This window comes from Typopeltis vanoorti, chromosome 10 (assembly GCF_054136105.1).
Source record: "Typopeltis vanoorti isolate ZY-2024b chromosome 10, IOZ_Tvanoo_1.0, whole genome shotgun sequence".
NCBI lineage: Eukaryota > Metazoa > Arthropoda > Arachnida > Uropygi > Thelyphonidae > Typopeltis > Typopeltis vanoorti.
In genome coordinates, this window is record NC_143558.1 from 137,967,925 (window position 1) to 137,984,702 (window position 16,778).

Sequence of the window (16,778 nt, forward strand, 5' to 3'; positions counted from 1 at the left end):
AAGCATGAAGAATAATTAATGAAGAATAACTAGGAACGAGATTTAGCCTGAAATTAAGCACTGGCAGTCTAGCCAACATAGATTATGTTGGTCTATGTCGGTCATCTTTGTATTTACTGAAATCTGATGACCTACCTATTTGTGAACAATTCAACACATCTCTCACCAATGATCATGTCCTTGTGGAGTGCCAGAACTCAAGAAAGGGACCTTATACAATGGAACTATAATTTATTTCTCAAGGCAGGAGAGGTTTTTTCCTCTCACTGGAAAAACCACTGTGCTTGAATTTAGGAAGTTTAGATGTTTGACTTCTTCCATTTAAGATGACAATATACAGATCCAGAGAGGAATTGGAAACTTCTGAGAAATCATATAAAAGTTATAATTTCCTCCATGTTCTTCAATGCATTCCCATCAACTGAATACATTTTCAGTTAGTATTGTAGTGGTTTCCAAATTCTATATGTTTTTGGTTAGTGTGTGACCTAGTAAACCTTTTTTCAGTTTTAGTCATGACTTGATATGATATATACAACACATAATTGCTCCACCATGGTAATTATTATTTTCACTATTTCAGGAATGGAAGAGGATTCTGAGCATCATAGCTGTTATATGAACCAGGAGAAGTTCATGGAAGTTTCCAGTTCTTCTGTGGATTCACATATTGTCATCTTAAATGGAAGTATTCAAGAAACGTCTGTAACAGGAAGTGGGATTATTCCTATCTGTGGGATGCTGCCACATTTAAGCACACCTGATGCTGAGTCTTCATCACTGTATACTGGAGCTGATCCCATCAGGCAAACTCTTTTAGAAGGTTTTTGAAAACAATATTATCTGTATTTTGTGTTCTTCTCATACAGCTCAGATTACATAAAAGGTTTTAGATTACATAAATGAACTTTTATGTAATCTAAATGCAAACAATTATTCATTTTTTCAAAAGCATTATAGGTATTTGTAAAAATAATCATAATTTAACATTATGAATATTTTTAAAATTGTTTGTTAGTATATTATTAGTTTTGGTTTCATAATGCATATATTGGCACTTGCAATGTGCCCGTTGTTGTTATTATTATCAACAACCTCCTTGTTGATAATAATAACAACCACCCGACCTCCTTGGAGTCAGAGACTCATCATGGGAGGTACTCACTATTGCATACAATGCTCATTCAACCTCGTCTTAAACTGATTCAATGTGTTCCACTCACCAACAACCCTCAATGCAAAGAACCTTATTCTCACTCTTCACCTCTTGTTCTACTTCCCTCTCCAATTCTATGAAAAATCTCTTCCATATCTACCTGATAACAACCCCTAACCAGTTTATGTCTCAATCATATCCCCCCCCCCCTTTTCCTCCTATTCATGAGGCTCTGCAACTTACATTCCCTCAATCTGTCCTTGTACTCCACATTCCAAAGACCACTGACTACCTTTGTGAATCTTCTCTGTACCCTTTCCAACATATCCTCATCACCATGAAAACCTGATGACCATGTGTACAATAATTCATATGAGGCCTGATCAAGGCCTTATACAATGGAATCATAACATCTCCATTTCTGCATGTCAGGGTTCTCCTCATCATTGCCATTATCCGATGTGATGTCTTCCCAACTTGTGCAATGTGGCACCTGAATTTCAGGTCCTTGTCCACCATCACACCTAGATCTCTTATCTCCTCTACTTCTGTTAAAGTTTCCCCACCAAGTGTTTGCTTACCAAATCTCAAAACATTACTCTTGGCAACATTGAACTGAAGTTCCACTTACCTGCCCATTCATGCAATATACTCAAGTTCTCTTGTAAGGCATTGACATCAGCCTGACTGTGCATTGCTCTCCCTAGTTTTGCATCATCTGCAAACAACTGGATATCACTAGTTAAACCCAACTCAATATCATTAACATACAAATTGAACAACAATGGCCCCAAAACTCACCCCTGTGGCACACACCACTGGTGACCTTTCTCTTTCAAGATACTGCATCCCCATATACAACTTTCTGATACCTATCTGACAGCCAGTCATTGATTCAACACAGAAGTCTGTTATCCAATCCCATCTCTTTCAATTTAATTAAGAGCTTTTCATGTGGTAGTCTATCAAAAGCCTTTGCAAAATCCAAGTATACCACTGTATAAGCATCTCCTCTGTCCAGGGTATTTGTCACCTTGTTATAGTACATAAGTAAGTTAGTGAAACATGATCTCCCCTTAACAAACCCATGCTGATAACCACAGAGAATACTGCTGTTATAAACCTTTCTGTATCCTACTTCTCGCCTATTTCTCCAGGGCCTTCACCACAACTCCAGATATACAGACTGGTCTATAATTTGAAGCTACAGCCTTATCACTGCCTTTATGCAGTGGAACAATTTTACCCTCCTTCCACTCCCTTGGAACTTGTGCTGTTGTGAAAGTTAAACAGCCATGCCAATGCTACTGCCAGTTCTCTGGAACATTCTCTTAAGATGCATGGTGATATTTCATCAAATCCAATCTCCTTATTAACATCAAGGTTATTTCCTCAAATACCTCCTGCCTGCTCACAATTAAGCTATTGATGTTATTTTGTCAAAATGAAATATAAAGCATTTAAAAAATATATGTACTTACTGGATTTGGATAGCTATATTACTTTCAGAAATTTTATTGTAGTTTAAAATGATCAAGTGTTGTGTTTTTTAAACATTCTTGTTTATGCTAACAGAGTCAACGTGTCAGCCATTAGTAACTTCTTCCTTGCCACTTTCATGGATTGCTCATGCTTGCTGGGAGTGATGTGTGATTGACTGCTGACAGACAGAGTGTTTGGTGTCGAAGTAATGGGAAAAACAAGGAAGGGGCTAAGGGAAGTTTTAAGAATGCAGACCGGAGGAATTTTGTTCTTATGAAGTTTATTAGGTTTTATGTGCCACTCAGAAGAAGATTAATAGTAGATTCCGAAAAATTAATAGTAAAACTGTGAGTTTTTAAACTGGAGAAGCCGAGACAGTCGACAAGTAATTAAGGGGTGCTTAACGGTCAAAGCTGTATAACTTAGAGGAGACCTCCACATAGCCTTTAAAGGAATGTGGAGAACCGACCAGGGCTTCTGACCTAATGTCCAATCCTCACCTTCTCGTGGTGCACCCTGTTGGGTATCTACTTGGATACTGAACGAACAAGGATGGGCTGGCAATTTCGGATTTAGCCGACCAAATTGTATTCTTATTGGTTAAACCAAAATAAAAAATGACGGTACAACATGACAAAATTTCATGCCAGCTGGGGCATTGCCTGGTTAAACAAGGCCCCTGTTGTTTTCGCCAGGGAACCAGTGTGAACAGTGAAAAGTCAGCTACTGGAACAAATCTGAAAACAAACTCCAACTCAACATCACCAGAGTTAAAGATCGGTACTATCAACATAAGAAGCCTGAATGGCAAAGAAATGGAGCTAGCTGAGGAATTAGATAAGTACCAGATCGACATAATAGGAGTGACTGAAACAAAAAAGACAAAAACTGGTGAGATCTTTCTGAGCAATAAATACAAAATGTTATATTCAGGCAATGACAATCAAGGAAAGAAGGAGTAGCCATAGTATTCAACACAAAATACGAGGCTAATCTTCTTGAATGCAGGTAGTCTCAAGTAGAGAAATGTGGGCAAATATGAGAATGGGGAACTGGACAATGAGACTTATTTGTGCCTTGCTCCCACAAAAATGTTCTACTAAGGTAGAACTGGAGGAATTTTTTGAGGCTTTAGAAAAAGCAACTGACACAATGAAAAAGGAAAAGTTGGTCCTTGTTGGGGATCTAAATAGCAGAGTAGGAAATGATTGTGAGACATACAAAAATATTCTGGGAAAATTTGGAGAAAAGAGCAAAGCTAATAATAATGGCAAATATCTGTTGGATTTCTGCTCAGGACATGGACTGGTTATTACTAACACCATGTTCCAACATAAAAATGTGCACAAATTCACATGGAGAGAAGAGGCAAGGAATAAGAAAAGTGTCATTGACTATGTTATTGTTGATAGTGATGTTTTCTCCCTGGTGCAGGACACTAGAGTGTACAGAGGATTTGAAATTGGAAGCGATCACTATTTAGTCTTGAGCAAGATAAAATTGAATTTCATATTAAAAAGAATAACATGTAAGAAAGTTTTAACGTGAATAAAAGTTGAGCAGATCTCAGATGTGAACTGGAGACTAAAATACACAAAGATTATTGAAGAAAAAATGAAAGAGTTTGAGAACAGGAATCAAACCTTGGAGATTCAGTGGCAAACTCTGAAGAAAACATTGATTCATTCTTCCAGAGAGGCATGTGGTGAGGTGGTTTGCAAGGATAAAAAAATCAGAACTCCATGGTGGACACAGGAAGTTAAAGAGGCAGTGAAGGAAAAGAAGAAAGCATATCAAAAGTTCCTGTCAAATAAGTCAGCTTGTGCTTTTAGAGAATACAGAGACAAATGCAAGAATGCTAAACACTGTGTAAAACTAGCTAAACAAAAGTCATGGGAGGACTTTGGCAAGAATATAGAAAATAAATATCAAGAAGGTGCAAAATATTCTAGAGGTTGTTGAAGAAACTTAGGAATGGAGGAAAGAGTGCTGTAAAAGGAGTTGAAGATGATAAAGGTGACATGAAAACGGGAGAAAAAGATATCCTTGAAGTATGGAGTAATTACTTTGAAAAACTGCTAAATGAAACAAGCAGTGATGACAGCACAGTAGTAAAAAACACTGACCAGGCATGCACTCAGGAATACATATCCATACTTGAAGTAGAAAAAGCCATCAAAGGCTTGAAATGTGGAAAGGCAGCAGGAGTAGATGATATTCAACCAGAAATGCTGAAGTATGGTGGTATAAGAGTCTTACAGTGGCCGCACTGCATAATTCAGAAAGCCTGCACAGAGGGACAAATTCCCGATAATTGGAGTAGCTCTCATAGTACCCATATATAAAAAGGGAAATAAAACTGAATGTGAGAATTGCAGAAGTATTTCACTACTGACTGTTCCTGGCAAGATCTATGCAAGTATACTTGAGAAACGGTTGAGAAGAATTGTGGAAGAAAAGCTTGGTGAAGAACAAGCTAGATTCAGGCCAAATAGAGCTGTCAGGATCACATCTTCACTTTACGACAAATAGTCGAGAAAGCATGGGAATATAACAAAGATCTGTATTTAAGTTTTGTCAATTTGGAAAATGGATATGACAAAGTGCCAAGAGAGAAGCTATTCAATACGCTACAGTTATATGGTGTCAGTGGGGCATTATATCAAGCAATACTTAGTCTTTATTTGAGTTGTAAGTCAGCAGTTAGAATTGAAGGAAGTACAGGAAGACGGTTTAATGTTAAATCTGGTGTGAGACAAGGATGCATATTATCTCCTCTGTTATTCATTATCTATATGGATCACATTATGAAGGAAAGTGATATTAAACATAATATCAAAATTGGAGATGTTAATATCAGCTCTTTGCTTTATGTGGATGATGTTATACTTCTAAATAAATCCCCTACAAGTCTGCAAGATTCTCTGACTAAATTGAATAACTGTTGTAATAGATTTTATAACATAATCTATGTCGGGAAGTCGCCACTAGATGAATTCGTAATGTGTAGTGTTCGTGCAAGCTCCAGATAAGATTAGTATCATTTTCAGTTATCGATACAAATTACTTAATATTGTGTAGTTTTGTTTTGTTTGCCTTGCGTATTTTAGTGCGTCTATTTTTGGTGTGTTATAATGTATAATTTGACAAAACACGTTACAGATAAATATGGCACCTGTGCGAAGGAAAATGGCGGCCAGTAATGAAGGTTTGCCATCGTTATCAAAGAACGGTAGCATAAAAGAAATGAGTCAGTGTACTAGCTGTGAAATGTACGCTTTGCGGAGTGCGGTCGGAGTGTGGTTAGATGATAATAAAGGATTGAATGTGTGTAGAAAATGTAGGAAGAATGCGGAATTGAAGTGTATTTCGGATCGTGAGTGTGATATTTTTGTCAACCTTCAGAATGAAGAAATAGGGATATGACAAGAAACGGCAAGGTTGTACATGAAAATTGTGAGAGTGTGAATGTAGAAAGTGTGAATGATAGTATAAATGGTTTCTCAGAGAACAAAAAAGATGAGATAGATGCATTGAGTGAATCGCGTTGTTGAATAGTGCGATAGAAAGAGCAAAACAGCAGCTAGAGTGCATGAACAAAAGTAGACTGAATGAACCAACCAATAATAAAAGGTATGACAGGAAAAATAGACATATGAATGTGAACATGAACAAAATGAAGGATAGAGTGCTGTATGGAGACTCGTTAGTACGAGGTGTGTTAGTAGAGGATTTGACAAAATCGTACCAACCTGGTGCGGCCATAAAGGACGTAACTGCATCTATTAGAGAGCAGAAGGAAAGGGTAAAAGAAATGATTGTTGTGGCAGGTACGAATGATTTGAAAGGAGATAAAATGGAAATGATAGAAGACCTGAATTAATTGTTTGAGGTAGCAAAAGAAAAGAGTGAGAGAGTTAGAATGATTAGTCTTTTGCCACGGTATGACAGTGAAATGTTTAAAAGGAGGGCTATAATTGCAAATGACTTTATGCTTGGGTTATGTATGACGAGTGGTGTGGAATTTGTGGATGTGTGGAGTGAGTTTGATGGGCGAAAGGATCTATATAAGATGGATGGCTTGCATTTGAATGGTTACGGTGTAAGAAGACTTGAGAAAGTGTTGCTGAATGTAGTGGATATGCAAATTCAGGGAAACTAGATTTGTTAGGGGGGGGAGTAGAGATACAGTCCTTATGGAGGCAGTTGAATGTAAGAATGAATATAATATGCCAGAGCAAATAAGGACAACAAATCTGAGTGGGATAGTTAATATAAGGCATCAAGGTAGGGTTGGGGCTAATGGGGGTCTTAAATTCATGTACACTAATACTAGGAGTATTAGGAACAAGAAGGAAGAGTTTTTGGCCATGGTTGGCACTTCCAGACCACAGGTTATAGGTATTAGTGAAACATGGCTGACTGTAGATGATATAACTAGTGGGATTGAATGTGATGGGTATAGTGTGTTCAGGAATGACAGAGAGAATAAAATGGGGGAGGAGTATTGTTGATACTAGCTGATGAGCTCCAGCCAAGGAGAATAGAAGTTGAATTGCAGGATAGAGAAAAGAGCACATTTGAGGCCATTTGGTGTGAGATTGTGGCTAGCAGAACTAAATATACAATTGGGTGCTGCTATAGACCAGGTGATGGAAAAGATGGTGGTGACAGTATGCACAAGCAAATAGAAGAAATGGGTGGAAGGAGGGTAATTATTATGGGAGATTTCAACTACGGTCGCATTGATTGGAGTGATGAGAGGACACACGGGAGGAAGGAACTGGATTTTATGCGGTTATTAAGGGATAACTATCTGCGACAGCATGTAATGGAAATTACTAGGGGTCAGAGAGTGCTTGATCTAGTAATTACATCTGAGGATTTGGCTGTAACAAATATGACCACATTGCCACCAATCGGTGAGAGTGATCATAGGGTCTTAACTTGGGAAGTGGCTAAAGGTGTAGAATTTTCAATTAAGACAGGGTACATGTGGAATTATTGGGCTGGAAAGTATGACAAGCTTAGGAGTTTGATTGGTTCAGTGCCATGGCATGTACAACTGCAAGGACTAGAAGTTGATAGTGCATGGGAGGTAGTTAAGAAGTGCTTGCATGAAGCAATGGCTGACTGTATACCTAGAATCCGAATAATAAATCAAGTAGGGGTTAAATGGATGAATAACACCATTAAGCTTGAGTTGCAAAAAAAGAAACAACTATGGAAGGAATTTAAGGAGAAGGGTGACCGGCAGGCACATGAACGGTATAAAGCGCAGGCCAGAAGGGTGACGAGTGTGGTAAGAAAAGCAAAAAAGGATTACGAAAGAACATTGGCCATGCAGGCAAAAGAGAATCCTAAACAGTTTTTTAGTTATGTAGCAAGTAAAAGGAAAAATGTACATGGCAGATTGATTTTAAAGAATGCCGATGGTAGGGAGGTAACTGAATCAGTTGAGATAGTTGAGTTACTGAGTGAGCACTTTGCAAAAGTATATCATCCAGGTGGTGACATTGCAGAAATGAATAAACTAGTAGATTATACGGGAATTGTGGTTAATGAAGTGGAGGTGAGTAGTCTATTGCATAACCTCAATGTCAATACATCTGTGGGATTGGATGGTATACCAGCTCGTGTTGTACGAGAAGCAGCTAAAGAATTATCAGTACCCTTGACCATTTTGTTTAATTTGAGTCTTGGGTCTGGGTTAGTCCCAAGCAGGTGGAAAGAGGGGAAAATTGTTCCACTGCATAAAGGTGGTTCCAAGACTGCTGTTGTAAATTACCGACCGATTAGCATATCAGGAATCATTGTCAAGGTCTTAGAGAAAATAATCAAGAGGAAAATACAAGATTGGATAGAAGAAAATGGGATACTGTATCGGGGACAGCATGGTTTTGTGAAGGGTAGGTCATGCCTCAGTAACTTGCTCACGTATTATAACACAGTGACGGCTGAACTGGATAAGGGTAATGGGTTTACGGTGATTCTACTGGACCTTGCCAAGGCCTTTGACAGGATTCCACATGGAATTCTAATCAGTAAATTGCAGCATATGGGAATGGACATAGGGTTGGTGAGATGGATAGGAGGGTGGTTGACGGAGAGATATCAGAGAGTGGTTTACTCGGGAGTAGAGTCCACAAGACGGCCTGTGACTAGTGGTGTGCCACAAGGATCTGTTCTTGGACCACTGCTGTTTAATTTGTTCATAAATGATATAGGAAATGATCTGAGAGGAACAGTTCATTTGTTTGCGGATGATGCGAAGTTGGGTAGGGCAATAGTGAATGCAGATGACGTCAAAATTTTGCAGGATGATTTGGATAGATTGGAGGTCTGGGCTAAGGAGAATGGATGTCAGTTTAATGTGGCAAAATGTAAGGTTATGCATTTTGGGGTGAAAAGATTGGCGGCAGTTTACTGCATTGGTGGAACCGTGCTCCAGGAAATCGATGAGGCATGAGATTTAGGAGTGTTGGTAGATAAGGAATTGAAATTTAGGGGACACATTGCAAAAGTGACCAAAACAGCTCATCAAATCACTTGGTTGCTGAAGAATACGTTGACAAGCAGAGACAAGCAGGTTATTGTTCCTCTGTATCGAGCCTTGATAAGACCCCATCTAGACTACTGTGCTCAGATTTGGTCACCTAGGTTTCTTCTTGATGGGGAGGAGGTGGAGAGGATCCAGACGCGAGTGACCAAGATGATAGCAGGTCTGGGGAATGAACCGTATGAGAACAGGTTGAGGATTTGTGGGTTGCAAAAATTTGTTGATAGGCGGAGGAGGGGAGATATGATTGAGACATTCAAATTACTGAAGGGTTTCTATAAAATTAATTCAGAAGATATTTTTGAGAACAGGGCTGGTTGTGGGAGGACTAGGGGACATCCATGGAAACTGGGCAAAAGTGTGGTTAGTAAAGGTGTTAGAGCTGGGTTCTTTACTTTTAGAGTAGTGAATGAGTGGAATGCGCTCCCTGAGTCTGTGGTGGATGCTATGACAGTGAATGAGTTTAAGGCAAGGTACGATAGATACTGTATGAATGTCAAATAGTTGTGATGAATATGATTTGGGGCCTCCCTCGATGAGTCTAATGACTCCCTGGAGTTGCTCGTAATAATAGTAATAGTAATAATAGTAATATATATGGTATGAAGGTCAGCAATAAAAAGACAAAGACAATGAAAATAGGCATAATCATTGAAATTGTCAGCTGCATTGTGAACGGAGAACCTGTGGAACAAGTAAAACATTTCATCTACTTATGCGCGATTTTTACTGAAGATTGTAAATTAAATATAGAAATAGACAACAGAATCAGCAAAGCTGGTATGATGGGAAGTCTATTGAATAAATTCATATGGAATAAGAGAGAAATTAGTCAGAACACTAAATTAGCTGTATACAAGACAGTGTTCAAACCAGTTTTAACTTATAGATCTGAGAGCTGGGTCAGATGTAAACCACTTGACCAAAGACTAGAGACCGCAGATATGAGAGTCCTGAGAAAGATTATAGGTGTGAACAGATGGCATGAATGGCAGTATCATATTAAAAACGATGATATTAAGAAAGAACTTGACATTGTCAGCATCCAGGATATCGTTAGCAGAGCTAATCTCAGGTGGTATGGTCACTTAAACAGAATGGGCGAAGAAAGATTAGCAAAACAAGTGTTCTCTGCCAGGTTGGCAGCAAAATGACCCAGAGGAAGACCAAGATATAGGTGGATTGATACGGTACAAAGTGCCTTAGACAATAGAAATATAAGATCTGATAATGTTGGGGTCTTGACAAGTAACAGACTGATTTGGAGGAAAATTGTAGATAGGAAGTTAGTAATGGTGTAATTTTTTTCATGTAGTACTATCATATCCTGTACACCCCTTGAGGGTACATGGCAGGAATTTGATGATGATGATGATGATGAACAAGTAATTAGTAAATAAAAGAAGATATTGCAGTCGCCTTTCTAAAGGAATGTTCGAGGAAATGCTGAATGGAAAGTTTAATCTTTCTTAAGGATGGCGAATATATTTGTTATTTCTACTGGAAAGGTGACGGAATTTACTCAACTTAGATATGTTGTTTTTGAAGTTGTAGAAGAAACTTTCTTTCTCCGGTACAAAAATTGGTAAATTGTGCATCAAACTGAACTGCAAGAAGTAAGAGTATTTAAACTTCAGTGGAGAATAATATTGTGTACTACATACGAGTGATAAGAAAGGATTCTATGGAAAAGAAGAAGAAAATGTTTATATTTTTGGAAAAGGCCGTGACGAACAAACTCTAACTATGAAATGGATAACTTTTGGATAAGAAAATCTCTAAATCATAGATTTATTTTAGAAGGCCTTGGTTCCAGTTTTTTGTAGTTATTTATGTAATTTTATTTTAATATATATATTGTTTTAGTTTTATTAAATGTGTATATTTTTTGTATTTGGTCTTAAGTCAGTGATTTTCCGGATTCTAAAAGAAACAGTTAAAAGTCATTGCACCAATTGAAATTGAACCCTTGTGTATAACACTCACTCGGAATAAAAAAAAATCTTAATGTAGACAATCTCATAACAAATGATACATAGGTGAGAAAGTTCAGCAGTGAGAGCAATGTCATTGGAACAAATTGCTCTAGCTCTATGTGTTAGTGTTTTTAAGATACCATATTGTTGAGAAGGGCGATGGTGTGATTGTTTGTGTAAATACCTCCCTGTGTGTGTGTGGGTTTTCTATAAACTGAGAATAATGAGGAACCTTCTGGAAGATGTGTGATTAGAGTGTCCAGCAAGGCAGACAGTCATTGGCTTCTAGTTCCAGCTAAGGTGGATTTTTGGGTGCTGGCTATTTAGATGTGCTAAAAATGTATTCAATATGTTTTCCAGAAGGTTCCTTATCATTCTCTGTGTATAGAAAATCCACACACACACACACACACACACACACACACACACACACACACACACACACACACACACACACACACACACACACACACACACACACACACACCATCACTCTTCTCAACAATATGGTATCTTAAAAACTCTAACCCATGGAGCTAGAGCAATTTGTTCCAATGACATTGCTCTCACTGCTGAACTTTCTCACCTATGTCACACCTTCCTGACCAATCTCTATAATCCCCATAAGATAGATAAAATACTAAATGCCCCCCCCCCCACTGTCTTCCACAGAGGACTACAACAAATCTGTCACCATCACCGTATTTAAACCTTTTGTGAAATTGGCAACTCCCTTCCGTTCACCTAAGGACAGATTCTCTCCTTTATTACATTCAGGAGTCTATGAAGTGCCTTGTTTATGTCATCGAGCCTACTGTGGACATCTGCCTCAGTGAACACAATAAATATATCTGGCACTTTCGCTATGGCAAGTCAGATCTAGCAGACCATGCTTTGGATATCCCTGCACACAGGATCAATTGGGAAAAAAAAAACAAAAGTGCTGCACAGAAGCTTTTACAAGTCAGAGAGGTTGTTCCTGGAATGAACAGAAGCCTTGAAACATACTCCAAACCTCAACAAGTATGGCTGTATAAATCTACCAAAGATTTGGGAGACAGGCATCCTAAGACCAAATTAATACTTGCTTTCTCTCTTGTTTCCCCCCCCCCCCCAACTTAGGTGGTGCCTAACTAGGACTTTAGTCTTTGTGTTGCAAGCTACAATTGCTCATACTAGTACTGCTGTCACACCGGATTGGTTGTCTCGCTACTGCAACAAACTTTGTTTGTATGCTTTGAAGATGCTGAATAGAATACCAGCAAAATATTAGCAATTAAGTCAATAAATAGTTATTTTCTTATCAATCTGTGTTCGCATCTATACCGTTAAAATCCAATCAACCTATTTTATTTAATTCTTCTAATAGAAGGGACTCCAAAAAATTGAAAGAATTTTGCGACTCTTTTAATATATATGGAATGGTGGGAAGGAGCGATGACTAGCGATGGCCTCCATTAGTAATGGAAAGTTACGAATGGAGGTTGTGTGCAATAGGGTGAGGAGTGGTTTCTTTGCGTGGAGGGTGGTTGAACTTTGGAATGCATTGCCTTAGAGAGTGGTTGGAGCAGGAACAGTCAATGGATTCAAGGAGTGGTATGATAAACTTTGTGTTTCTAAAAACGACCTCCCGCGATGAGTCTTTTGACTCCATGGAGGCCTGGATGATAATAATAATATATCAATTACTTTATTAACCTTGAATTGCTGAACTATATTTTGTTCCCTTGAACTCTGATAGTGCATTCTCCTTTTCACTCAGCTGCAACTAAGAGACACGTGGAGGTATACTTATGTTGTAGGACTCATTCTTGTAATTCATATTTTGAATGTTGTTAACCAATCTTCTCTACTTTTCCTGAATGATGCTTGTATTACAATTTGTGAAATATATAGGAGTTAATATAACATTCTAATTTTCTTTACAAGTCTAAACCATTTTTAAAATATATACTGCTATGTCAAGCACACATTTTTCTATAAAACATGCAGAGGACCCTGACATGCAGAAATAGAGAGGATACCATTGTATAAGGTCTCATATGGATTATTGCGCACTGATTTGGTCACCTGGTTTTCACGGTGATGAAGATATGTTGGAAAGAGTTCAGAGAAGATTCACAAAGGTTGTCAGTGTTCTTTGGAATGGGGAGTATACAGATTGAGAGAATAAAAGTTGGAGTCTGGTGAATAGGAAGAAGAGGGGGGGGTATGATTGAGACATAAGCTAGTCAGGGGTTGTTATCTCATTGATATGGAGATTTCTCATAGAATGGGAGAGGGGAACTAGGACAAGAGGTCAATGCTGGAACCTGTATAAGGAGGGTGTGAGGAGTAGGTTCTTAGCATGGAGAGTGGTTGGTGAGTGGAATGCATTGCCTGAGTGTGTTATGGGTGTAGACACATTGAATCAGTTTAAAGCATGGTTGGATGAGCATTGTGTGCAATAGTGTGTGCTTCCCACTCTGACTCCATGGAAGTCAGATTAATATACCATTAATCTGACTTCCATATGCCAGATTAATCTGACATGTGTTATATTAATCTAACCATGGAAGTTAATGATAATAAATAAAAATGTAAAGTAACACTAATATAACAGCCTTCCATGCTGTGTCCTGTCAAAAGTCTTAGCAAAGCCCAAAAGTATCATGGTGTATGCATTCCTCTTGTCTAACTCAACCATGATATTATAAAATGTGTTTGCTATAATTAATAATTAGAGAAGTACAAAATAGGATTCCACTCATAAAATCTTCATGCTACTGAAGATGCTGTAATTTGGAAATCCATCAAATAATTATAGTTCTGCTATGTGTTCTTCAGTCTTTTTCACTTATTAACACAGGGAATTTTTTTTATTGAAATCTAAAAATAAAAGAGAAATAGAAGTGTAAACTGCCATTTAAAGCATTTCACAAAGAGAAATGCAGTCAGTGACTAATAAGAGAATGATAGCAGTTAAGAAGGTGCTCTTCATACAGCATGTTTCAATAATTATAGTGCTACATCATTTTGCTGTTTACATATGAAAAATTACTTCTGCATTGGTTTAGCTTGCACTATTTCTGCAGATCTAGCTCCTGCTCTGAGACATTAGTGAAGGTCAAAACAGTCAGTAGACCCTTTTTGTAATGCATGATGAATACGTGTCTAAAATCAATGTTGTGGTGGTCATTATGGGAATCGAGGCACTTCAACATAATGTGAACAGCTTCTGTATACAATTAGCCTAGTTGTGGAGATTCTTCATGGTAGAATGTATCATGGAAGACTGTTAACTAAACTGAAATAATTGGACACAGAAAATAAATTAGTATTTATGCTTATGAGGATGAAGATAGTGTGCAGAGTGACAGAGGTGAATAGATTCAGGTTGACCAGGGGAATGCCACATGACACTGCCCTGGTCATCCTCAATGACAAAAATGAAATAGTTTGAAAACAAGAACCAAATTTAGAGATTCACTGGCATATCCTAAAGAAAACATTGATCGACTCAGCCATAGAGGTATATGCTGAGGTTTGTCTGCAAGAACAAAATAATCAGACTGCATGGGGGTCTCAGGAAGTTAAAGTGAAAATTAAGGAGTAGAAGTTTTCGTATTGAAAGTTCCTAGCTAGCAAGCAGCACGTGTTCTGATAGAATACAGAGGAAAATGTATGATGTGTAAAATGTGTAAAATTTGCTTGTGTAAAATTGCAATGTGTAAAAGTTGCTAAAGCAACTTTTACACATTGTCAGTGGAATCGATGTGATAAAAGTGACTTGAGGACCGAAGGTAAAATTATTCTAGATAACTGGAATAATTACTTTGCTAATTACTTGAATATGAGACTTACTGAGGAATTTCTCTACTTAGTGTTCCTGGTAAGATTTATGTAAACATACTCATGAAAAAAGATTAAGAGAAATTGTGGAAGAGAAACTTTGAGAAGAATAAGCAGTATTCTGTTCAAGTTGTTGTCAGAATCAAATTTTCACTTTAAAAGAAACAGTTGAGAAATCATTAGAATACGACAAAGATCTGTATTTAAGTTTTGTAGGTATCGAAAAGGTATATGACAAAGTGTTAAGAGAAAAGCTATTGAAAATGCTACATTGTATGGTGTAAGTGGAACATTATATTTAGCAGTAAGCAGTCTGTATTTGTGATTTAAATCAGAAGTTATAAATGAAAGAGATTTAGGAAGATGGTCTCTTACTTTGGCCAAACAGGCAGGACAACGAATATCAGAATTTCGGAACACAAGGACTACATCCGGTTTTACAAGTACAGTCACTTGGGTCTTGCAGACCATGCTCTGGATACACACCACAGAATACGGTGGAAGGAAGCTACAATAATACACTGTAGCAAGTTCAAATTCGAAAGACTATTCAGGGGTCAGCTAGACTTGCAACACTTGCAGGTGCAAACTTGACTTGTTTGTCTGTTTGCTTACTTGGGAAATGGAGTAAAATAGGGTTTAAAATAGCTTGGTATCTTTAACATTTATCATACCCAAGGTAAAATACTTTCTACATTTATATCTCCTCCTGAGATTTTTATTTAATAAGGTTAAAACACCTTATGGTAACTTGTTCTGGTAAAATACTTATAAGCTCTGTATTACTAAAATCTTGGTATTTCTAGCCTGGCTCCCACTGATGAGACCTCAGTAAAGGTCGAAAATTTTTTGGTCTGGGTAGTGGCCCCTTGCCTTTAATACAAAGCATTATACATCTCCTCCAGGAGATGTGCTTTGCATTAAGGGTAAATATTAAGATTAGTGATCAGAGCTTAATCTACTTTTACCATGAGTTGCCTTGGTCTTGCACTTCGTGCGGGGTCAGTTAGACTTGCAACACTTGCAGGCACAAACTTGACTTGTTTGTCTGTTTGCTTACTTGGGAAATGGAGTAAAACCAGGTTTAAAATAGCTTGGTATCTTTAACATATATATATATATATATATATATATATATATATATATATATAAAACTTGAAATTAAAATTGCATTTGTGATTTCTGTATCGTTGAGATAGTTCACATATAATAATTTATTATATTACATATAATTTAAAAATTTTTGATGTTCTGTAAAAATTATAATATAAAAAATGTTCTTGAGAAGATTGACAAAGCATGATAAGTAACATAAAAGCCGTATGGGAAAAATTTCTACCACATTGTGAAAACGGTTTTGTAGGCTTTACCCAGCTAGATTCTGTCATCAAAGATAGAGCTAACATTGGGAAAGTACTAGGCTTACATGAAATAAAGAGACTCTGCCAAGTTTCAGGAAGTATTCAACTTGCATTCAGAAGAATTGAGTGAATGACCTCATTAACATCAAAAAGATTAATAAATCTTTTTGATGTTAATCGTTTTTTGATGTTAATCGTTTTGTGTATGAAATTCTTCATACACAAAAATTGTGTATGAAGAATGAAATGATTGCAATGCAGAAAGAAGTATCTTTTTCCTTTGCATTGCAGTTCTTTCAATTAAAGGACTTAACTTTAAAAACGTTATTCTATTACTGAAGAATGTATCATTATTTATTTATTTTTTTTTTAAAATTCTGTTGAAATTTTAAAACAACAACTCGTATGAGTAC

General features: G+C 37.3%; 1 protein-coding gene across 3 annotated transcripts in view; it reads left to right on the forward strand.

Annotated features, from left to right (window-relative positions):
* The first annotated feature begins 406 nt into the window (after nt 1-406).
* LOC150102833 (uncharacterized) overlaps nt 407-16,778 on the forward strand; it is a 630,466-nt gene continuing 614,094 nt past the window's right edge. For all 3 annotated transcript variants that reach the window (XM_090398795.1, XM_090398798.1, XM_090398796.1), the window contains exon 1: nt 407-823. In XM_090398795.1, coding sequence (XP_090254921.1) covers nt 526-823 — 298 coding nt within the window. In that variant the 5' untranslated portion in view covers nt 407-525. The remainder of the gene's footprint in view (nt 824-16,778) is intronic.